This window comes from Lepidochelys kempii, chromosome 24 (genome assembly GCF_965140285.1).
Source record: "Lepidochelys kempii isolate rLepKem1 chromosome 24, rLepKem1.hap1, whole genome shotgun sequence".
Lineage (NCBI taxonomy): Eukaryota > Metazoa > Chordata > Testudines > Cheloniidae > Lepidochelys > Lepidochelys kempii.
In genome coordinates this window covers 1280856-1304718 of record NC_136403.1, presented here as the reverse complement: position 1 = coordinate 1304718, position 23863 = coordinate 1280856, and the positions used below count along the sequence as shown (strand labels likewise).

Sequence of the window (23863 nt, the reverse complement as noted above, 5' to 3'; positions counted from 1 at the left end):
TGGTTCTTGGCCATCCTGCAGCGACGGACAGGGGTACCCCCAGCCTGGTATGAGCTGAGAGCCCAGCAGTCCTGTGTTGAAGAGCGAAGAAGGGAATTGTTGAAATGCACCCAGAGAGGTGCCTGGAGCTGGACAACTGGTTCTTCGTGTCACCCTGGCAGACAGATTGGGAGGATAAGGATGGGTGGCATTTTCCAAAGCACCTATGTGACTGGGGAGCAGGAGTCCCATGGACTTTCGTTGGCACTTAGGGATTCTTGCAGATCCATCTGCTCCCTTTACTGGAGAGCTCAGCTGTGCTACATCCATGCCCTAAAACCTGGCATCCCACGCAGTGCAGGGCAAAATACGAGCATAAAGCCTCTCATTACAGACAGTACCCACAGTACATCCACGGGAAACAAAGCCTGTGTGTGAAACATGCAGGGCAGGGGCACTCAGCTTTCCTGCGGCTCAGGGCTTCCCTTGGAAATCGCGGCCCCTGCTTTTAGTGGTGACTTTTCCTTTCCTTGTTAAAACCCCAGGTGAGCATGCTGGGGAAGGGGTTTGGAGATGTCGGAGAGGCCAAAAGCAGCAGCACCACAGGCTCTCAGTTCCTGGAGCAGTTCAAGACAGCTCAGGCTCTGGCCCAGCTGGCTGCTCAGCACACCCAGCCTGGCGGGAGCAGCACCTCCTCCTCCTGGGACCTGGGACCCCCAGCCCAGCCCTCAGCTCTCGCGCAGTATGGTAAGGCATCGAGGACGCGGTTTCTGGGCGGCGAAGAGTGTGCTGCAGTGGGTGGCGTGGAGGATTCACTTGGGAGTGCGAGCCCTGGAGCCTTTGGGCTCATTGCCATTCAGAACAAATCACCGGGAGCACACATCTAATTGCCCTCGGATTGGAGAGTAGTTATGGCTCATTAAGGCACTCTCAGGGTCTTTCCTCGTCCTTTTTCCACTCCCAGCAGCCGAAATGAGCTCATTCTGTGTGTCCATCTCACTGGCATCTGTTTTAGCCCTGCCAGCCTGCCACACGGAGGCCTGCAGGCATCTGCTGACCAGTCCCCTCGCCATTTACGCAGCCTAGCGTGCTCTCTAAGTGCAGAGATCTGTAGAGAGAAAATTATGAGCGGTGGCCTCAAGTAGTTTGAGTCCAAGAGCTCTCCAGCGGAATAGATCTCAGATACACAGGCATGTGTCAGCCTCCATCTGCTGGAGGGAGCTGGGCTGCCGATCTCATCGGGCCCCTTGGAAAGGAAACTAGCCTCCGCTGATGGCTCTCATGCCAGAGGCCAGTGGGGAAAGGAAGCGATTTTCCTGGCCCTGGGGATACCTATGATACAAGAGCAGCTCTAGCTGTTCTGTGCTTCAAAGGTCTCTCCAAGCCTTGCATGGTCTAGTGTTAATGCAGTTCTTTCAGCTCCTACACGTTTTCTTGCTCTGGGGAAATGGCTCTGGTTCAAATATGAGCTGAGGAAAAACTCAGCCCTGTTCCAGCAGCCGCCAGTGTTGGCATCCTCTAAGTGTTTCAGATAAGGAGCCCCAGAGCAGAGGCAGAGAGAATGGGAGTTGTGTTTAGTAAGCCGGGGTGCAGGAGGTGCAGCCATGCTGAGGGGAGGAAGGCCTGGGTGGTGGTCGTGGGGTGCACAGTAGGTGAAGGAAAACAATCGGGCAATCAAATGCAGCCAAACTTGCAGAGGAGGGCAGGGAAGCAAAGCCAGGTTTCTCTGAGAGTCGGTGTTTGTGTAAGAGGCATTTGCAGTCGTTCTGTGATGGAGAAGCTCTGCTGACTAGATCTGCTTCCTTCCACCCCTAATCTTCATGGCAAGAGCTGCAGGGAGGCCTTATACGCTGAGCTGAAAGGTGGAGTGCTTGACAGGTCAGCACACTGCCCGTGGAAGAGGGCAGGGGTCTGGTTAGAATGCTGGACTGGGAGTCAGGGCTCCTGGGGTTCTTTTCCCAGCAATGCCCCTGACTCCCTTCGGAGTGGTACTCCCCATGCGCCCATGTAGGAGGGACCTAATAGCTCCATGGACATTAACTAACTCTGTGAAGAGCTTTGAGATGCCCGATGAAAGGCTCCAGGGAGGGGCAAGGTCTCAGTCATTTATTTTGTTACTGAAACCTAGAAGTGGCGTGACTTGTGTTAGCTCTCACAAAACAACCAGTATTGATCCAGCCTTGTTTTGCGCAGCAGATCTAAAGACCCCAACGGACTCATCAGTTCACAGCCCCTTCACCAAGCGTCAGGCTTTCACGCCAGCCTCAGCGATGATGGAGGTGTTCATGCAGGACAAGCAGCCTGTGGTGACAGCCTCTACAACGGCACCGCCCCCACCATCTTCCCCTCTGCCCAACAAAACCAACCCTGTTCCACAGATGTCCCCAGGTTCATCAGACAACCAGTCCTCCAGTCCCCAGCCAGTGCAGCAGAAGCTCAAGCAGCAGAAGAAGAAAGCCTCCTTGACATCTAAGGTATGGGGTGTGTGGGGAGGTGGTAGCAGGATTGAGGCACAGCTGTGTTGGAATTGTAGCAGCCTCCCTCCCTGTTAATGGGAGTGGAGCTGGATTTGACTACCCTGAGTTGGATTTAGGCTTTCCAGGCTGAACAGATTCATGTTCACAGCGTAATCCAGAGCACCTGCAGACCACAGGGGCGAGTGTGTTCGAAATTCCAGCAGGGTGAGGGTGGGTGTCACTGAAGTCAAGTCTGGGGTTCTCAGTACCTCAATATCTGACTGCAGAGTCGTAACCCTGCAGACATCTGTGTAGGTGAGCCCCTGTGGCCTGATCCCTGTACTCGGGGGCTGTTGGTCAGCTGACATAGCTCTAGCATTGTGACACTGAAGTGTGGGGTGGGCTGAGGTCAGAGCCCTCCTGTGCACATGTAGAATTTTCTCTGCCCGCTTCAGTCTGATTTGTTAAGGCCGTTCTCCCTGCAGGCGGCTCACACGAAGTCCCATTTGCCCAGTTTGGTTGTCCTTGCAGTGACTTGCCTTTCAGGGACCCCTCCTTCCTTTGCAGATTCCTGCTCTCGCAGTGGAAATGCCTGGCTCAGCTGATATCTCAGGGCTAAACCTGCAGTTTGGGGCATTACAGTTTGGTTCGGAGCCTGTTCTCTCGGAGTACGAATCAACGCCCACGACGAGCGCCTCTGTGAGCCAGTCTCAAAGCAGCCTCTACACCAGCACTGCGAGGTAAAGGCCTGGGGCGCGCAGGGAAACACCCCAATGCCTGTGGTGGACAGAGGCAGGTAGCACTTGCTCCTTTGCCATTAGGGGCAGCCTTGCTTCCAGCTCCATCTGGGTCTCAATGGACCGGCTATAAGGAGCCTCTGTGCTCTAACCCATTGCAGGGTCAGGAGGAGAAACAGCTTCATCCTAACCAGAGGGGCACCTTGTTTGTACTACTGAGATTCTGGAGTCTCCTGTACCAGCCACAGCACAGTGGGGCGGGAGTTTCCTTGGTGTCCAAGCCGCCTGGGTAAATGAGCGCAGGCCAGCACTGCTGACCCTGCAGCCTGCCCCTGCCTGCTCCGGGAGCCCCCGAACTATACTGCATACCAGTAGACCCTTTCTGGCTGATCTCATAGCTATAAAGGGGGGACAGCGTATGCAACAGTAAACGGTTAAGTTGCCAGCGGACTCATTCAGACAAACCTATGGCTGATTGGCCTGCGGTACTTAAACAGAAAGTAAATTAGGGCAGGTTTCCTGCTGCCGTTAAACCACTCCCTGTGAATAATGAGAGGGGAATCCCCAGCACAACTGCGCCTTGTTCCAGGTGAACAGGTTGTGTGTGTGTGCTGCTTTCTTCACACTGTAAATACAAATTGTGGAGACTTCTGTAGCAAACAGGGAGAGAGCTGAGCACGTCTGTCCATTCAAACTGACAGGTTTCAGAGTAACAGCCGTGTTAGTCTGTATTCGCAAAAAGAAAAGGAGGACTTGTGGCACCTTAGAGACTAACCAATTTATTTGAGCATGAGCTTTCGTGAGCTACAGCTCACTTCATCTGATGAAGTGAGCTGTAGCTCACGGAAGCTCATGCTCAAATAAATTGCTTAGTCTCTAAGGTGCCACAAGTACTCCTTTTCTTCATTCAAACTGAGCGTGCCTTGTCAAATTGAAGGGTTCTCACCCCCTTGCTGTCTAGCTGATCCTCCTTTGGGAGCTGCTGCCACTCCCAGTCCCTAGCAAGTGTGTTGAGTATCCCTTATTGCACAACAACTTTGCCCTGATGTAATGCTGAACAGGAAGATGTTGGCCCTTTTGTCCCGGCGGAGTTACTGGAGATGTCTGGCATTCAGGCCGGGGAGTGGAGGAAGCAGTCATGGGGGTTTGTGAGAGTAAATATGCCTTAGGAGCTCTAATGTAAACCGTGACTTACGGCTGACCTGCCTGCCCCAACCCCTTCCTGTGCAAGGTCCGTGGCACAGTAATTCACAAGGGTTTCAATGATGTCTGGGTTCTGTGCATTTACTGCCCAGAGCTGGGCAGAATGGTGGAAGGGCTGGGGAAGACCTGTAACGTTAGGCAGTTCCTCCTCCAGCCATTGCCGTGTGTCCCCGGTTTATGTGCTTGTCCAGTCTGATTTCAGAATAGCTTTATATCCTCTCTCCTTATCAAGGATGGGGACCTCTGAGTCTGTCAGAAAGGGGAAGACTTGCCTGGATTTTTCACACTTAATTTTATAGAGAGCATTACATCCCCGAACCATTACAGAACCGTTAGCTTAGAGATACTCTGACCTCAGTGGTTCAGGAGCCAAATTAGTGATCAGCATTACCCAAAAGGGTCACAGTTGTGGGAATTCATTGTTTCATTTACTAGAGTGCTATAAATTCATATTTAAACAGCCTGGCCAGGGAAATGTATATAATTCTCACAGCAAAATGACTGACCATGTATTATTATTTTTATCAACTGCAGCTGATTAATAACATAGTAAAAGCCTCCTGATTGGTTCATAACTTTAGTTAGTAATTAAATTGCACAGAGGTTTTATATCATGGGCTGCAAATAGCTGCAGGAGACCCATTAAAGGGCTGCTTGCAAGCCTCACTCTGAATATCTCTGCATTAGCGGGTCCTCACAGCCTCCTTCTAAGTACTAGCTCCGTCTTATGGGTGGGAAAGGGAAGCCCAGAGAGATGAAGTGACTTGGCTTGGGCCATGCAGTGACTCAGTAGCAGTCAGAATGTGGGAGTTCCTGGCTCCCAGTCCAGTGCTCAGTCCACAGCACCACAAGCCTTTTTCAGAGAGAATCTCCCTGTGGCTGGGCCATCCCTCTCTTGGCTGCACTTCTCTGCTGGGTTTGATCAGCTACATTGGTAAGCACATGTAAGCAAAGGCTTGAGGCTGCCAGCCCAGCAGGGTCACTTTGGAGAGAAAATAAACCCCTTCCTTTCTTTCTGTGTAGTGAATCTTCGTCCAATCAAAGCCAAGAGTCTGGTTACCAGGGCGGCACAATACAGACAGCAACGTATACCTCCCAGAACAGCGCTCAGGGACCACTGTATGAACAGAGATCCACCCAGACCAGGCGATACCCAAACTCCATCTCCTCCTCGCCCCAGAAAGACCTGACCCAGGCCAAGGTAGGGAGCTGGCCTTAACTGCCTTCTGGGGCCAGCGCATCCCCTCTCGGTGGTGCTGTCTTACCATGGCAGAGTGTGAAGCCCTGTGTGGAGGGGTGGCTGTAATTCTGCAGTGCAGGAAGGGTGTAAGAGAAATCAAAAAGCTGATAACTGGGCCCTGCAGATCACTGCAGAGGGGGAGCTGGCAAACTGGGAGAGCAGAGTGCTCAGCGTTGCTGGCTTGCTATGGAAAAGCCCTCTCTTCTGCTGAGCTAAAGGCTTGCTGCTGTGTAGAGGTGGACCTGATGTCGTCAACACAGGATGTGATGGTTGTCTGCAAACTGGCCTTGCTCAGGACTGAAGGAGGAGAGGTGGGAGTGGGTCATTTTAAACGGAGAGGTGAGTGAGGAAATCCATGGTTCCTTGATTCCACTGTAACTTCCTTTCAAAATCTGCAACACCAGCTAGAGGCAGGGTCTGTCAATATTTCTTGTAAATTGGAGCTTTATCATTAATTTAGCCCCAAGTAGGCATAGGTGTAATCCTGGGCCTTGTAGCTGCAGTGCGGCCCCCTGGGTACTGTGGTAGAGGGTGCACTTGCAGTGCCAACCGTGGATGATCTAGTTATTTCTTGGGATGGGCAACATGTGGGATTTTCTCTTTCCTTCCCGTGATCCCGAGTGTCTCCCCTCTTTCTGGCCAAGGGCTGCAAACACCTTCCACTGGAGCCTGCCACGCCACACCTGGGTTAGCTGCCGAGAGGGGCATTGGTCAGGTGCTGCTGCTTGGAGAGTCTGTCCCTTTCTGGTCTTCCCTGCTGGCTTCTCGGGGTGGCCTCTTTGGGTGGGGTGGGGGAATTGCCTCATGGATCCTTTGGTGTCGCCTCTTGTCTTGTGGAATCTGATAAATGTGCTGAGAACCCCTCGCTGTTGGCCACATGTCATGTGCCTGCCAAGTATCAAGAGTCCCCATGCTGAGATTTGTTCACCTTCAGTGAAATTCACTGGTGGCAAAATGAAAACTGACAGACGGTTCTGCTTTTCACACACCACCTGTGGTACTCACTGCAGAAGGGTAGTGCTGAGCTTGAGACTAGCATGATTCCAAAAGGGCTTGTAGATTCTTATGGATCACAAAACTATCCAGAGTGGGAATAGTTAATGGAACATCTGTGTTGGAGGAGATGTAGACCTCTTGATCAGCACTTGAGCCGGTCTCTAACTACTAGGTATTAGGAGGTTTCTTGCACCTTCCTCTGGAGCATCTGTACTGCCCATGGTCCGAGGGGAGCCTGAATGGGTTAGCCTCGTGTCTGATCCAGTCTGATAATTCATACGGTCCTAGGTCTGCTCCTGGAGCTATTGTGTGGGCCTGGAGGGGGGTTAAACAAATGCAGAGGAGTCAGTGAAGACAAGCTGTAGCCATCCCAAACTCTCCCCTTTCTTTTCCAGAATGGTTTCAGCTCTGTACAGCCCACACAGTTACAAACCACGCAGGCCGTCGAAGGTGAGTTGCCAGCATGACTCGGGGGTTGGGTTTGCTCACACCACACATTCCCTTGTGTTCCTTCTGGGGGTTGTGAGCAACAGCCTCAATCCACGCTGGCAGAAAATTGTCACCTTGCTGGCCTGCTCTGTGCTGCTTGTTTTATTTGCTTACCCTAAAATGTTCTGTCTTTTACCACTTGCCTCTGTGACTTTGGGCAGGTCACTTAACTTGTGTGCCTGTCAAGTGGGACAGTCTATTCCTAATGATGATCCTTGGCCCTTATCAAGGGCTTTTCATTCATAGATCTCAGCTCTGTGTGAAGCTGGATAAGGATCATTGCTTCTGTTTTACTGTTGAGGGAAACTGAGGCACAGAGGTGCAGTGGCTTGACCATGGTCACGCAGCAGGTCAGCAGCAGAGCCAGAAATAAGCCCCAGGTCTCCCATCTCCCAGTTTTGTGCTTTTGCTGCCAGTTCATGCTGCATTCCCTTCCTCCACGGGCTGTTGGGAGGGGGGAATGTTTGTAGGTGGAAAGTGCTGGTGGTGTTCCCAGTGCTCAGAAGACCCCTAACCACAGCTTTCATTCATAGGTGCTCCAGGCCCTGTGGTGAAATCAGATTCCCCCTCTGCCCCCAATATTGCACCTCTGAATGATGCAGTATCCGCATCGTCCCTGCTGACAACAGCCAGCCAGCATTCATCAGCTCTGAGTAGCCTGAACCACACTGAGGAGCTCCCCAGTACGACCACCGCCCAACTCAGCAGGTGAGCTCGGGGCATGCCAATTGCTGGAGAAGCAGAACGCTAGGCCCTGTTCAGAAATGGTGAGTGGAGAGGACCTTTTGGACCACCTGCTGCCATGTGGTGATGTGGTACCCCTCCTCTCTCCAGAGGGGCCTCCAGGATCCCCTCATTTAGACACCATGGGATGGAGCTTCAGTCATTCTGGGCAAGAAAAGGTATCCCTTCCCCTACCTGGCCAAGGCGTCAGGGAAGCGCTGGCTCCACAAAGGAAAGTGCTCTCAAGGGACCTTCCCCTGAAATGTACCACGCTCTGTTTGCCTGGGAAGCAAGCTCAGCTTTGCTGTCAGGAGCTGGACTGCACTTGGCTTCCAGTCTTGTTGCGCTCTCCATATCTATCGTCCATCCCAAATGCGGTCTGGTCCTGCACCTGACGTCTCCTGTGGAGGGAGGTAATGGAGCTGTATGGTAGCATTGGAGGGGTAGTGAGCCCTGCTGTCTAACTCTGCAGTTGGCTTGACAGCTTTTTCTCGCCTCCTGCAGCACGTTACCCACCCAGCAGAACAGCCTCTCTTCGTCTACGTCCTCTGGGCGCACATCAACGTCAACTCTTCTGGTGAGTCCAGATACTGCAGTGCAGATTTGCTCAGGCACTGAGCGCCTGTTACTCTGGCCCCACTCACTGGAAATATGGGCGCACCATCCCCTGTGAAAGCCAGGCCCTGATGCAGCAGCAGGCGATGTGTATAGCATAGATCTGGTGGCAAAACTGCCCACACAGCCAAGTAACGAGTGCAGCCTGTCAGAGATGGGGTGGGACTCAGCCAGGCTGGCCAGCGATCTAAAGGTTATGGGGGAGAGATTTGTTTCAATATATTGCATGCCCGTTCATGGCTCTAGGCAGGATGAGGCCTGTTTGTCGCATACCAATAGCTCCTTACTAGCTTGCTGTAGCCATTAAGGGAGAAGTGTATGCCACAGAAACCTGGAGTTGCAACCAGATGCAGTCAGACTAGACTGTGGCTGATTGAACTGCAGTGCTCCGACATACCAACTGCTGGCAGTGCGGAAATGCTGAGCCCAGTGCTGCTGGTGCTCACAGCAGAATGAAATTCTTCCCACTCCACGGCATGCATTCAGTCACTGCTCTCCGGGGGTTGCACCAGAGTTTCCTTCAGCACGTTTAAATACCAGGCAGAGGCTCCGGATGGTTTGCTTATGAGGGCACTGTTGGGAGCGGGGGTGGGCGTCTCTGGGACGTGGCACTTAACCCAGTAACACATGGAATGAGCAGCACCTTTCTCTTGGTCTCTCTCGCAGGACTGTATTGTTCCCCATGTGCTGGAGAAGGCTCCGGGCTCGCTTAGGGGTTTTGCTTCCTTTGTAATTGTGGGTTCTCTCAGTACTGCCCCTTCCAAACTGAAGGGCCTTTTCTTCCTGTATCAGTAGCTTGAAGGGCCTTGCGTCCTGGCCTGAATGTTGGGGTGGTTTTTCGTGCTGGCTGTTGGGCAGCCAGTTCCCCAGATTGTGACTAGATTGTGGCAGTTTGACATTAGAGGATCTCACCGGAGACGGAGTCTGAACAGGGAACCTGCCACAGGGACGGCTCTCTGTGCCACTTGCACAATAGGTGACTGGGTGTGAAGAGCAAACAGCATCTTGTTTCAGCGGCTTTTCTCACCCCTCTTGTCACTGTTCCCCAGCTGCCCCTTTCGGGGTGCTGGAGGGCTAGAGGAGCCCTTTAAACCTGGGATTGTAAGATTTGCCCTGGTGGCTGAGGGGAGGTTTCGGGGTGGGTTTTGTTTTCCTAGTGTAGGTAAACTCCCCCATCTTGTGACTTTTGGAGATGCCCAGTCGCTGTGCCGGATTTCCATGGCCGCATTTAGTTCTGCCTGCAGCCATGTGGTACTCTTTGATAGCTGGAGACATGTAACTAGAACCAGGCCTGCACTTTGGGAGAGCCCAACTGCAGAGCGGCATGCCCAGTGCAGGAGCAAAGCCCTTGCTGCAAACAGCTGCTGCAGTTAGGGATTTCCAGGTCCAGCAGTTGTTTGCACCCTCCCCCCTGCATACCGCTCCTCCTGCAGGGTGGTTGTTCGTCCTGCTTGGCTACATGGAGACTGCCTGGGCCTCTAACTCTTTCTCTCCCCACCCCCCTTTAGCACACTAGTGTGGAGAGTGAAGCAAGCCTCCATTCTTCTGCTAGCACTTTTTCCACCTCCTCCAGCACCCTCTCGGCTGCCCCACCTGTGGTCAGCGTCTCCTCCAGTCTTAGCAGCGTCAGCAGCCTGGGCTTGAGCCTCAGCAGCAACTCCACAGTGACAGCCTCCTCCCGGAGCTCTGTTGCAACAACATCAGGTGGCGGGGGGCTGCCTGCAGTGGGGGGGAGGGTGAGAAGCTGATCTGGTACTGTGCGGGGCGGGGGGGCTGCATGTGGTGGAGGAAGGACAAGAAGCTGATCTGGTGCTGGGGGAGGGGCCGCATGTGGTGGGGGGACGGCTGATTTGATCAGTGTTTTTTTCACTGTGTAACTGTGTTTTTCCTCCTTCAGGAAAAGCCCCTCCCAACCTCCCTCCTGGAGTTCCTCCATTGTTGCCTAATCCGTACATCATGGCTCCAGGGCTGTTACATGCCTATCCGGTGAGTGGGGCTCTGGGGAGCTGGCCGCAGAGGTGCGGCATGCCAGTAGATCCTTCCTAGCTCTCTCTGTAGCTAGAAAGGAGGGACAGTGCATGCCAGAGGAATCAGAGTTGGTACCAGATGCAGTCAAGCAGACACCACCTGGTTGAACTTGCAACATAAAACTCTTACAAAAGGCTAATCAATGGGGCTGCACCAGGGCTCAGCTAGTTTGGAGGCTCCCCTCCTGGGAAAAGGCCCTGCGGGAGGGAGCAGTGCGTCTGTGTGCAAAGAGGGGTAAGTGTCACTTGGTGGAGATGACTGCAGGGGTATTCTTGGTGGAGGACTCTGTCTGAGCTGCCTGCTCTGTGGCGTGCTAACCTCCAGCAAGTAGGGCATGTACAGACATCCCCCACCCCCATCCAATGCAGAGCAAAGAGCCCTGGGTCCCAGCCTGGTCAGCCAGCAGCACCTATTGATCCAAGGTCCCTGGGAGCGGAGGTTTGGAGCAGTGCCAGCCCCTTGGTGGGTAACGTGCAAACAGCTGGAATGGGAAGTGGGTGGCAGTGGGACACTAGGACTTACCACTGAGCTTTCTCCTTACGGTAGAGAAACAGGAGCACTGAGTGCAGTGTCTCTGCTGGAGAATTGTCCCAGAAGCTGGGAACCAGGGTGACGGACTGAACCAAAGATCTTAGCCGGGGTGCTCAGTTTTTCCATACCAGCCCCCATTCTGTCGGGTGGTTGCGAGGCACCCCTCTCGGTCAAGAGCCCACAGTCTTAGCTGTGTGTGTGTATATATGTGTGAAACGAGAGAAGTTACACACTTGTGTATACAACTTCTGCAAACTACTTACAAACCGGGATTGTCCCACCGATATTTGATGAGCCATACAATCCCATGCGGCACCACATCTCTCGGCCGCGAACTAGAGATCTTTGACCAGGTCCCGTAGCGGTTTCTCTCGTTCCAGTCATTCTGTCTCTTGTTGTCATGGGGGCTGGTCTTCATTCTTGGTCATATAATTATCTGGACTATAGTCATTCAGATCTGCCTTGGCTACTTGGTAATGAGCTGTAAGATTTGTGTACCTAATGCAACCTCCTGCTCCTTTCTTAGCCACAAGTGTATGGTTATGACGACTTGCAGATGCTTCAGACGAGATTCCCATTGGTGAGTATGTAAAATAAGATATGTAAGGCGCTTCTGTAGACCCAGCAGCTGGCCTTTATCTCTGGACCTAACCAGTGAATCCAGACAGGCCTGCCAGATTGTAAAGTATTCGTGAGAGACTAGGAAAATGGGATTCCATATGTATACAGCTGTGGCGCTTTCTGTAGAGGTCACTCTAATCAATTTGTGATCAGTTCAGCTCCTCCAGGTGTTCTCTGGCACTTGGGAATCAGTAGCGTTAATTATTTGGTCAGCAGCGGTGATTGGGACAGTAGGTTTATGAAGCCGAGTCCAAAGCAAGCAGAGCTCCGCTCACTGTGAGTGGCGGATGGTGCTGGCTGGACTGACCTTCTCTAGAGACAGAGGGAATGCTTGCCCCAGGGATGTGGTACATGGTCTGCAGAAGAGAAGTTATTCTTGTTCCCATGGCTGTGATGCTGGACGTACAGTCCTGGACCTTTTAAGAGCATGCATACCAGTAGACCTTTTCTAGCTCTTCTAATGGCCAGACGGGGGATGGTAAATGCAAGAGAAAATCCGGAGTTGCTACCAGATGCAATCAGCCTACTGTGTGACTGATCTGAACTGCATTACTCCAACACACTGGACTGTTGCAGCCTGGAAATCCTGTTTCTCCAAGAGGCCCGCCTTTGTAACAGTATGTAGTTCATTGCGCTTTCTCCCTGTCTCTTTTAGGATTATTACAGCATCCCATTCCCTACCCCCACCACCCCGCTGACTGGAAGAGATGGCAGCCTGAGCAGCAATCCGTATTCTGGTAGGAGGGAGGCACTTGTCCCTCGAGTTTGGGGTGGCTTGGCTATAGTGTGAGCACTGGGGCAGTGTTTTCTTCTGAAAGCAAGATCTCCGTATGCATGAGGTTTAAACACTGCACCTGGAAGCAGCCAAGCAGGGGAGCTCTTAGATTCTGGATGCTCCACGTGGCAGGCTCTGCTGGAGCCTCTCTGACTGCAGGCTGAGCGGGAGTGCTGGTGTGTTTCTCCAAATGAGTGTGCGGCATTTCCTGTGCACTGCCCCGCTGGGACTAGCACTGGGCAGTTCTAGCCTCGGGAGTGCGGGGATGGCCAGTGGAGTAGGCACTACCCGTGGCTTGCGGCGATTATCCAGCTTGGGGGCTTTATTCTCTTTTGGTCCCTCTGACAATCCCGTTTCTGGTGTTACCGTGACTGGATACCTCATTGCAGCAAAATATCTAGAGGGATCCATTTAGCAGGGAGATGAAGAGCTGCCTGTCTGGCTTGGCAAAGCAGAGTCTAAGCAGGGGAAGGTACAATTGGCAGATACACATAGAGGGTAGAAACATAGGAGGGACAGGAATGCTGAGAAGTAATGGGATGAAATTCAGGCTGAATAGCTGGAAAATCAGCTCTTTTGGGCTGTGGAAGAGTCTCCCAAGGGAAGAGTCAGGTGGGGCATTTAAAAACTTGACTGGGCAACACACTAGCAAATATGCCTTAGGGGTCAGTCCAGAGCTGGAATTAGGAGGGGCCACCTGGCCTAAAAGGGGCTTTCCATCCCAGCTCCAGCACTGAGGCCTGCAGTTAGCTCCTTAGCTGCTTGTCTTTGCTTTCCTGTGCATCGCTTCTCCTCCTGCTTCAGGCAGGAAGTGCTTTGGACCAGCCCGCTGACCTTAGAATCCCAGCCCCGGGCTGATGGGCCGTCGCACGCATAATTTGCCAAGTTAGCACTGGAGCCATAATTAGCATTTGTGGCTGTCGTGGAGCTGGCACAGTGCCTTACTGTGTGCACTCTGAATGGGGAGAGTGTTTGCAGGGAAGAGCAAGCAGGTGCTCTTAAAGAAATGCAAATGGAGGCTTTCCAGACCCCTCGGCCTGTGCCCAGTCTCCAGGGCCAGCTGCTTGCGGGAGCAGAGGAAGTGATATTTGCGAGTATTCTCTGCAGGTCATTGGGCCCCTGCAAGGGTACTTGCTTCTCTGCCATGGCATGGAGAGGACTGAGTGTGAGCAGCACTGTAAAAAGAAGCTATTCACATCTTCAGCTAGTCAATATCTGACTCCCCTGTTCAATGAGATCCGAGCACCAGGCAGCTACTGGCTGACGGTGCAGGGCTCTTAGGGTATGTCTACACTACTCTTTAGACACCTGTGGCTGACTAGGGCTAAGGGGCCATTTAACAGTAGTGAGATACTTGGGCTGCAGCCTGAGCTTTGAGACCCTCCCACCTTGTAAGGGCCTAGAGCCTGGGCTGCAGCCCAAACTCCTACACTGCAGTTAAGCAGCCCATGAGCCTGAGCCCCACAGGCCCGAGTCAGCTGGCCTGGGCCAGCCGCGGGGTTGTAACTGGAGTGCGCACATACCCTTACAGCTTGGGGTCACTCGTGAGCCTGCTGCTTTGTTCTGGGCCCGTTCCAAGCTGAGTTTGGAATTGCCATAAACTCCGGGACCCTACTTGTGAGATCCTGGTGTGTCTGGCGCCCAGGCTGCGAGTGGGGCCTGCAGGAGTTTCTCAGACAAACCCCAGTGTTGGTGGGTCTCGCTCCCCTGTATGGGGGTTGGAGTATGAAGGCCAGAGGCTGCTATAAGAGCTTGTTAAGCACTTTGGCAGGACACTATGTCGTGTAGCTTAGTCCCTGGGGAGCTGATTACAGGAACCCATCTCCCTTTAGGGTCTGCTTCTCTGTGGGTTGCTCCTTGAGGGGCACAGAGGACAAAGGGGCTTTGAGGAAAGCAATTAGTTTAACAATCCAGCCTTGCATGCTGCATGGCTGCTGTGTGTCTGTAGGTCCTGCTGCAGAGGGGTCTGAAATGAATTCTCTCTCGGCTGCGGGGAAGGGTCGTATGTACTGGGCCCCTTTGATTTAATGGCTTGGAATCCTCGAAGGATCATCTGGAGGTTGGGGCAGGGGCCTGCGTTCTGTTCCTGGTTCTGCGGCTCTCACTCTAGGACCCTGGGCAAGCCAGCTCTTCCCCCCCCCCCCCCCGAGCGTCACGCAGCAAGGTTAAGGCTCACCAGCACCCCACGGGGGGTTGAGGCCTTTTGTTGGCAAGGTTCTCTGAGATCCTTGGGTGAAAGGTGACCAAGGCAAGGCAGTCGATCCCAGTCACTCACTCGTCGACCACTCAGCCCGGTGGCCTCACTCCCGCCCGTCTCCCTCTCTTCTCCAGGAGACCTCGCGAAGTTCGGCCGCGGCGACGCCTCCTCCCCTGCTCCAGCAACAACTCTGGCGCAGCCTCAGCAGAGCCAGACGCAGACACACCACACCACGCAGCAGACGTTCCTGAACCCAGCTCTGCCTCCTGGCTACAGTTACACCAGCCTGCCATACTACACAGGGGTACCAGGGCTCCCCAGCACCTTCCAGTATGGGCCCGCCGTGTTCCCTGTGAGTGCTCCCCCTTTCCACACCTGGTGGGGGGGGCAGGGCAGAGAAGCTTGGCTGGCCCTGTGCTCACCATCCTGGCCCCTTCCTTTCTCTAGGTCGCTCCTACCTCTTCCAAGCAGCATGGTGTGAATGTTAGCGTCAACGCGTCAGCAACCCCTTTCCAGCAGCCCAGTGGCTATGGCTCTCATGGATACAGCACTGGTAAGAGACGCTTGGTGGGCAGTCAGTCGGTACGTCTGTAACATGTGGAGGGTTGTCAGGGGGGTCACAGGAGAGGAAACGGGCAATTGTCCCGGGCTGGAACAAACTAGTCCACTGAGCCCTGCCTGCGCTGGGCTGCTGGACCGCCACAGACACTGCCTTTCCGCCTTGGGTCTCTCTGGGGTGCTGTTGGAAACAAAGTGCAGCTGCAGTCTGGACAAACACCACTTTCAATCCCAGGCTGGGAGATCCACCAAAAATCATCCTTGTGTCAGACTGCCCCAAGCAGTCCTGGGACTGACTTCAAGAGCCCTGGGGCTACATGGGCATTTACACCTCATGGGGAGGGCACCTGCTGGCTAATTAGAAGCAGTGCTGTGGGGCGACTTGTCCATAAAGATGCTGGGATGTCCTCTCTGTTTATGTACAGACACCTTGTTCTTGGTGGATTGCCCGCTGGTGGGTAAGAAGAGGGACTCTGCCCAGAGAAGAGTAAGGGCCCAGAGCGCTTCCTGGCAATGACTTGTAAGATGTTCATGTGCGGCTCTAGAGGGGTGGCCAGGACCCCTGGCACTCTGAGTCAAGCTTAAGTGAATTCTTCTTGCTCTCCCGATTGTCTGTGACTTCTAGCCTGGATGTACACTTTCAGAGCTGCTGCAGGATTTAGCCATCACATGAGTGACATGGCTGATGTTTCTCTTTCCCATCTGCAGCAGCATCGAGAATGGACTCGAGGAGAGACATTGCTCTGATGCACCCTTGTGCAGCATATTTATTCTTCTTGACCGGCCCAGCCATATCCCTGCGTTTGTTTGTATGGGATCCACGGAGCACTGCACACTCTTCCGGAGAGTCACGTGCTGGATTGCTGGCTCCCTGAGCATCGCTCTCAGAGACTGATAGCGTTTAAAGTTAGCAGGGACCATTAGATCATTTAGTCTGACCTCCTGTATGTGTCACAGGCCTGAGAATTTCACCCACATACCCCTGTAGTGAGTGCAATAACTTGTGTTTGGCTAAAGTACATAATCCTGAAAGGCAGCCGGGCTTAGTCTGCAGACCTCAGGAGCTGGTCAGTCAACCTCCTCCCTTGGCAGTTCGCGGGTGATTAACTATTGGAACACTGAGAAACACTTGTGCCGAATTTCTAAATTACATTTGTCTGGCTTCAGCTTCCAGCCATTGGTTCTTGTTCTGCTGCCTCTGCTAGATTGAAGAGCCCTTCGCTACTTGGGATTTTCTCCCTGTGAAGGTCCATACACGTCATCAAGTCACGCTTTGATCTTTTGGATGAACTGAACAGATCATACTCTCCGAGTCTCTCGCTGTAAGGCATTTTCTTCATCCCTCAAATCATTTCAGGGCTCTACACTTCCTTCATGTTTTCAGCTTCCTTTTGAAACATGCACACGAGAACTGGATGTGATATTCGAGCATCGAGCTAGTCAGTGAAGTATAGAGGTGAAATCACCTCCTTTCTCCCTAAGTCCGAGGATGGCATCCGCCCTTTTTTGCCACAGCATCACACTGGGTGTTCTTGTTCAGTTACTTGTCTGCTATCAGTCACTACCTCTGAGAGAGAGCCCCCGTTCTGTAGGGAATTACTTGTTTCTAGTTGTATAATTTTCTATTCAAACCCACTTTGTTTGAATGGCCCAGTTTACCAGACAATCCGGATTGCATTGTATGACTGCCCTGTCCTCCTCATTGTTTATATCCCTGCCAGTCTCTAGTTCATCATCAGTGACTTTATATTTGTTTCCAGATCACTGGTGAAAATGTTGAACAGGGTCCGACTTAGTACCAATCCCATAGAAACACTCCCATTGACGATGTCAGCCAGTTCTTAATCCATTTAACATGTACTCCACTGGTATTGTGTAGTGTCAGTTTTTCCATGAGAAAGTCATAGGGCACGAAGTCAAACACCTTCCAAAAGTATATTACATCTCTGCATTTACCTTTATCACCCGAACTTGGAATCTCAAGGAAGTAAGGCTTGTTTGACAAGACCTATTTTATGTAAAATCACGTTGACTGCCATTAATTATATTCCTGTCCTTTAATTCTTTTTCTCAATTGAATCCCTTATCAGCTTTTCCATTATTTTGTCTGCGATTGATGTCAGGGTGGCTGGCCTGTAGTTACCCAGGTCATCCTGCTTGCTTTTTCTTTTTTTAATGTTGGCACAATATTAGCATTCTTCCAGTCCTCTGGAATTTCTTTGAGGTTTCTGCACACGTGTTGACAGGCTGGGCTTTGCCTGACACCAGACAGTGTGTGCTGCCTCTGCTGGGCTTTTACAAATGGCAGGTGTATCTTGTGTTCGTGCACAGCATCAGGGTGAGAAGGCTCAGCCGGTCTGTCCCCTCCACCATGACCTATAAATCAGAGTAATTCTTGATGCTGCGCTGGCCTGGTGAGTCTGCTGGCCCTGTCCCGGCAGCCTACTGTCATATCTCTTCCCCCCCTAAGACCCTGAGCGACAGCACCTGTTGCTCTGTGATGCCAAAGTCTGGACCTGGCATGTAGTTTGCTGTGAAGTTGCTAGCTGACATGAAATCTCAGCCTATCTGGTGAAGTTCTGTGCGTGTATTGGCTCTCAGTCCCCATGAATATTGCCTACAAATCGAGGACTTTTGCTAGCACTGGGCCCGGGTGTGTGTTAGACTCACCCCGCCCCTAATGAGTGTGGTGTATTAAGGGGCTACCCTGCCCTTTCTGTGCCTTGTAGGGGTGGGAATGTGGTCTTGTCTAGCTGCGTCATCCCTGCTGCCCCCAGAATGCTATGGCCACAGCCCTCTAGCTCTCAGCCCCACATCCTTGGTTGCGAAGCCCTGGCTAGTTCAGGAGATGGGGAACTGTTCCATCCCCTTCGTTGCGGCAGCCAGGATATCCTGGAAATGTTGCGCTAGAAGGGACTTCAAGAGGTAACCAAGTCCTGCCCCTTGCACTGAGGTAGGGCCAAGTAAACCTAGACCAGCCCTGACTGGTGTTTGTCCAGTCTGCTCTTAAACCTCCTCCCTCGGACGCCTATGCTGGAGCTTAACTCCCCGGAGAGCTAGGAAGTTTTTCCTGATATCTCACCTGAACCTCCCTTCCTGCAGGTTGAGCCATTACTTCTTATCCTACCTCCCGTGGCCGTGGAGAGCAACTGATCCTTAATGAAAATAATTGACTGGTACCGGTCCCAGGCCTGTCCCCTGCAGGACCCCACTAGATACACACTCCCAATCTGACAGCAAACTGCTGATAACTCCTCTTTGAGTTCAGTCTTCCAATCAGTTCTGCACCCACCTTATAATAATTTCATCTAGACCACATTTCTCATTGGAGACCCGAAGAAACTGCTTTGGCAGCAGATTGTTCTGTTCTGGGATCCAAGAGCTGCTTGTCACCCTTGCCTGATGGTCTCCTCCTTGACAGATCTTCCCAGAACCAGATCGAAGTCCACTCCAGTCAGGATCCTTGCAGCAGTTCTTCCTGTTGCTGAACAGCTCTGCTAATTCTGCAGAGCCATGCTTCCCCTGGGGCTCTGTGCCATCGGCGCTGGTCTCCGTACCAGCGTTAGCAAGGTGCTAAACGGCTCCACGCAGGAGGGCTGGGGTGTTGGGCCGTCTCCTCAACACACCCCATAGTGGTGCTGAGGCTGCCTGGTGACAGTGTGTCAGCTCTGAGGGCATGCCCTTGCGGAGCGCACAGCCCAGGGAGCGGGCACTAGTGGAATGGGAGAGATGAGGAAATGGCAGCTGTTAGCCATCCACGGCCACCCGTTTCTAAGGTCAAAGCCCCTCTGGGGACTGTTGTCTGGAAGGACAAAGCTGCTCTGCCCTTTGTAGGAGCCCCTGCCAGGTGCCGTCTGGCAACTCCCACAAAGCAGAGGATTTCTTCTGGTATAATCAGGTTGAAGCAGCGGGGTGGGAGCAGGGTGGGGTGTCTGAGGCCAGGGCGTTCAAGCTGGGAATGTGACAGATTCTCCACTCTTCTGAGAAGGGGCTTCCTCCTGCCAGGTGGGAGCTCTCTCCAAACCCCACCTGGAGTGGGGGACTCCAGTGGCTGCATCCAGTGCTGTGGCTCCTTCCTGCCTGGGAGTGGCGCTGGTTCACCTGGTAACCTCAGGGTGCCCACCCCTGCCCTGCCTGCTGACGGGAGCTCCTGCCTGATGCTGACTTTTGGGTTCCTCCCTCCACAGGCGTATCTGTGACATCCAGTAACACGGGAGTGCCAGACATCTCGGGCTCAGTCTACTCCAAGACCCAGGTTGGTATCTCGTCCATATCTCTGGGCAGATAGTAGCTGGCGGGGGGGTACTCCGGGGGACCTGTGCCAGGCTTTGCGGGAACTGCAGGCCTGTCTGGGTGTCTGCACTGCAGCTAGGGACGTGCCTCTTGGTCCAGTTAGACACTCGCACGAGCTTGGCTCGCGCTACTGCACTGCGAGCCGCTGCCGACGTTGCGACGGTGCTGGCTGGACCGAGAAGCAGGCTCCCAGCTGCCGTGTAGACATGCTCTCTAATGCAGCGGGCTCTGTGGGGCGATTCTCTCCACCCGGAGGCAATCCGGCTGGGTGGGATTTGAGAGAGTGGCAGGAGATGTTTTGGGGTTGGGATACGTCTCCCGTCTGAAGCATTCAGGGTGAAAGAGCCCTCGCCCTGCGCTGTCTTAGACGCAGGCGTGTGCTAGGGTAGACCTGCCTGGCGCCCCTCACCCCCCCCCGTGGTGTCTCCTTGGCAGCAGTCCTTCGAGAAGCAGGGATTTCACACTGGAACCCCGGCAGCCTCGTTCAACTTGCCTTCAGCATTAGGCAGTGGTGGCCCCCTCAACCCCGCAACGGCCGCAGCGTACCCACCAGCGCCATTCATGCACATCCTCACCCCGCATCAGCAGCCTCACTCGCAGATCCTCCACCACCACTTGCAGCAGGACGGCCAGGTAAGCAGCCCCCCAGCCCCCTGCCGGGTTATTTCCTAGGGCTCTCTCTCGCTCCCCTGGCCCCCCTTCCCTTCTCATGCCCCACAGCGGACACATGCAGACACGCGGTCACATGCCTGCACATACACACACGGCCTGTGAGAGGAAGAGGTGAGGAAGGCCTGGGGTGCACTCAGCTGGGGGGTACTCAGCGCCACCCCATTGCTGCTGGGCCGTACCAGGTACGTTCAGCCATTGCCCCTCCCCCCGGGAACATACCTGGTACGTCCTGACCTCCCTGTTCCTGCCAGTGGCGGCTCTGCAGGCCAGCAGTGGAGGGGTTAATGGCCACCCCCACGATCCCGCCGTAGCTGTCAGGTCTAACCGTGGATTTCTATTGTCATAGTTTGTCCCTTTATTTTCCATATCCTGGCACTGCAACAGCTTCCATATTTGCAGATGATTCTGTGCTGCCAACGCCAGCAGGAGGACCAGGTAATGAACCTCTCTGAATGGTAATGCCTTGCCCCTCCCCATGCTGCCCCCTAGGCCCCTCAGCCCCCAATCAGCCCTTCATACGCTCCCGAACCCCCTATGGCCGCACCACCCTGCCAGGCGAGGAGGGAGGCCCCCAGTCAGTAAGTGCGCACACACTCACACCCGCGGCACAGACACACACGCCCATGCTCACACCTGCCCGCCCCCACCCCCGGTTCCCTGAGCTGCAGCCCTGGCGGAGCCCTCCAGCTGCTGCTGTGTGGTGGTGTTGGAAGCATTCCTGGTCTGGAGGAAGATGCGCGGAGTGGCTCATGGGGAAGGGGGAGGCGGGGGGCCCAGCTGGGTCAGGGGCTGTGGGCTGGTGTCAGCCTGCTGCACTGGGCTAGAGCCGTGCCGGGGCGGAGGGCCGCAGCAGGTTGGCACCATAGCTGTCTTGTGCAGCCCAGAGCGATGCTGTGGCCTGGAGCTCACCTGGCATGGTGAGCATGGGGCAGCTCTCCTGGAACTGGTCTCGCAGGTCTGCAGCTCGTGCTGTTAAGCGCCGGTGCGGGACTCCTGGGTTTGAGGGCAAGGCACGGCCTGGCCTGTGGTGCGCAGAGCAGGCCGGGCTCAGGACCCTGGGGATTCTTAGGGCTTCCAGCTCGTCCCAGTAACCCTCTGCTTCCCCTCCAACCCCCCTCAGAGCGGCACCGGACAGCGCAGCCAGGGCAGCTCCATCCCCCAGAAATCCCAGGCCAACAAGTCCGCCTACAACAGCTATAACTGGGGCGCCAACTGAGGCTGCAGCGGCCCTGCGCACCTCGCCACTCGCTTCTGGAAGAGAAACGTACCGAAAACGACGACAAAGGAACCCGGGGAGGAGGGAGCGCCCCCTATCCCCCGGCACAGCGCCAGCAGCCCCCGGGGCAGGCCGGCCACTTGGCTCTGCATTGTGTCTGTTTTCAGCCACCTTTCCTGTTGTATGTAATATAGAATTTGTATTCTCTCTCTCTCTATCTCTCTCTGCATTCAGACTGAACCGTTTGCCGTAGGGGCCTTTTTTGGTTTTTACTCCTTTCTCTCCCCGACTTCTCCCCCATCCTGCTGCCCCCTGACCCTGGTGGACCTAAAGGAGTGGAAAGCTGCAAGCTCACCTACAGCAAACCCCCTTTAATATTAGGAATAAGAACAGTAATTGATATGAACAGCATTGTCCGATGAATTAGTTGAAGTGTTTTTTGTACTGTGTTCTAAATTTAATGGATAAATGTGTCTTGTATATAAAAACAAAAACCCCACGCCGTCCTGGAGTCCTCATTTCCTCAGCACACTCCACTGCTCCCACAAGCCCAGGAGGGTACGTGGAGGGAAACCCCTCTTTATTTTAAGTTCTCCATCTGCCCCCTTCCCCACAGTGGGCCCCAGGCCAGGCCCTTCGCCTCCCCCCTTGCACGCTGTAAGTATATTCTGCTTTTGGGTTTTTTTGGTCTTTTTTTCTATGCAGTCCAGATCTTGTATTTTTCAGTTGGAATTGGTCACTTCAAATGAAGCCCCCGTGCGGGTTATTTACTAAAAGAGAATAAAGATCACAAAGTGATGTGTGTATTTTTTAATACCTACCTTCTGAGCCTTGATCAGGATTTTTGGCACTGGGCCCTGGAGCACGTCATGGATGCTGGAGAGGGAAAGCGGCGGGCCGGGCCCTGTCCCGGTATATTGATGGGTAGTGGAGGAGGCCAGGCCCGCTCCATCTCTGGGCCTGCATGTCCCCTTTTTGTCTTGAGATGCTGACCCCTCCCCTCTGTGGTCCCCAGGCATCTCTGCCCTTTCCAGGGCACTCATCTTGGTGGGCCCAGGTGCAGGCATGTTCTCCTGCCCAAGGCGAAGCAGTCACTGGCTGCAGGCGGTGACCCAATGGGGCTGTTCTCTCATTAGGAGGTCTTTGGTTAGTCCCCACTCCGAGGCTGCCTGTCTACTGCATGCCACTGCCAGATGGGCAGGCCCAACGCCTCCTTACTGCCCCCTGTCTAAGGCTGTGCAGGGGTTCTGGCCTGAGTCCGCCAGGGCCATTCCCCCCACTGTGCCTCTGGCAGGGGATGGTGCAGGAGTCTCTTGGGCAGAGGCTGCCACCCAGTGGTGACTAATAGACTAGCTACTGCTGACTTCCCTGCGTGGGGAGGATGGGGCTGGCTTTACAGACCCCACGCTGAAATCCCAGTCTGGCTACGGTGCTGCAGGGCCACAGCTGGGCTGGGTGCGGGGGCCACAGCTGCATGGAGCCAGCTGGCAGCTGCCCAGGCCCTCCTCACCCCCCTCCCCAGTCCCAGCCTCGCCCCAGAGCGTGGGTCCCCCCCTCATTTTTTTTCCCAGGGCTCCCGCCTTGCAGTGACCAGTTCTCCTCCTCTCTGTCTTGGAAGCAGTAGGGGCTGGTGGGTTGTGGGACCTGTCTCGGGCTTGGTAAATTGAACAGGCGGTTGGTTGGTTGCACCTTGGTTCGTAATGAAACCTACTGGAGACCAGAGAGCTGACATCAGCCAGGTTTTTTGCTGTAGTCAGTCACGTGGTGCAGCTTTTCGGTGCAGCATGGCTCAGTACGCACCCAAGGTGAAGCTACGTGTGTCCTCCGGGAGCAGGGGTAGGCTGATCTGACACCTTCCAGAACTCGCTACCTGTCCCTAAGGTCCGACCCATCAATTTGTTCCCTTTCCTTAGCTTCTTGCTCTGTCTGTGCCTTCTCTTCGGTCTGGATACTCGTGTGCGAGGTACTGCTCCAGTGCCCTGCTTGTCCCAGGGCAGAACGTTGCTCTCTGCACCTGTGACAAGTTTCCTGTTTGCTGATACCAAAGCTGACCTCAGCTTTGCAAAGTGCTCTGGGATTCGCAGCCATTTGGGCCCAGGAATGGTTAGAAATCCCTGTGTGTGTTGGCGATGCGTGCTGGTGTATGTGGTGTGAAGAACACAGATTGATGTGATCTACCTGAGCCTGGCCCATAGTGATCAACCTGCTGGGGGCAGGAGCGGCCCCTTCCCCAGTCAGGGGGCTTTGCAGGGGGTGCGAGTGCATGACTGCAGGGGCCTGCGCCAGGCCAGAGCTGTGTGTGGCAGTGGCTAAGAACATCCAGGCTGGCCCTTGGTTCCTCGAGGGGTGTGGCTCCCGCCGGTCCCCTGCCCTTCCCGGTCCCCAGTTGGTGCTGTGCGGGGCCCTCAGCAGCAGGCTCCTGTAGGCTCCAAGCTGCGCCCCAGGGGGCAGTTAACCCTTAATAGGGCTCAGGGCAGCTGTTCTTGCAGCAGCAGGACTGTGCAATGGGGGGTGGGGGGCAGACAGGGAGCGAC

The 23863-nt window shown here is 54.2% G+C and overlaps 1 protein-coding gene across 27 annotated transcripts in view; it reads left to right on the top strand.

The window, feature by feature from the left end:
* UBAP2L (ubiquitin associated protein 2 like) overlaps positions 1-22127 on the top strand; it is a 403300-nt gene extending 381173 nt beyond the window's left edge. For 12 of the 27 annotated variants that reach the window (XM_073323130.2, XM_073323135.2, XM_073323147.2 and 9 more), the window contains 17 exons: positions 525-726; positions 2173-2453; positions 3003-3175; positions 5399-5576; positions 7007-7061; positions 7634-7808; positions 8328-8400; positions 9947-10142; positions 10336-10424; positions 11524-11577; positions 12274-12355; positions 14725-14942; positions 15038-15143; positions 19336-19403; positions 19877-20074; positions 20498-20548; positions 21234-22127. In XM_073323130.2, coding sequence (XP_073179231.1) covers positions 525-726; positions 2173-2453; positions 3003-3175; positions 5399-5576; positions 7007-7061; positions 7634-7808; positions 8328-8400; positions 9947-10142; positions 10336-10424; positions 11524-11577; positions 12274-12355; positions 14725-14942; positions 15038-15143; positions 19336-19403; positions 19877-20074; positions 20498-20548; positions 21234-21329 — 2295 coding nt within the window. In that variant the 3' untranslated portion in view covers positions 21330-22127. Of the gene's footprint in view, positions 1-524; positions 727-2172; positions 2454-3002; positions 3176-5398; positions 5577-7006; positions 7062-7633; positions 7809-8327; positions 8401-9946; positions 10143-10335; positions 10425-11523; positions 11578-12273; positions 12356-14724; positions 14943-15037; positions 15144-19335; positions 19404-19876; positions 20075-20459; positions 20549-21233 lie in introns of all 27 variants that reach the window. The other 15 variants (XM_073323152.2, XM_073323146.2, XM_073323148.2 and 12 more) reach the window with 8 other exon arrangements.
* The last annotated feature ends 1736 nt before the right edge of the window (positions 22128-23863 follow it).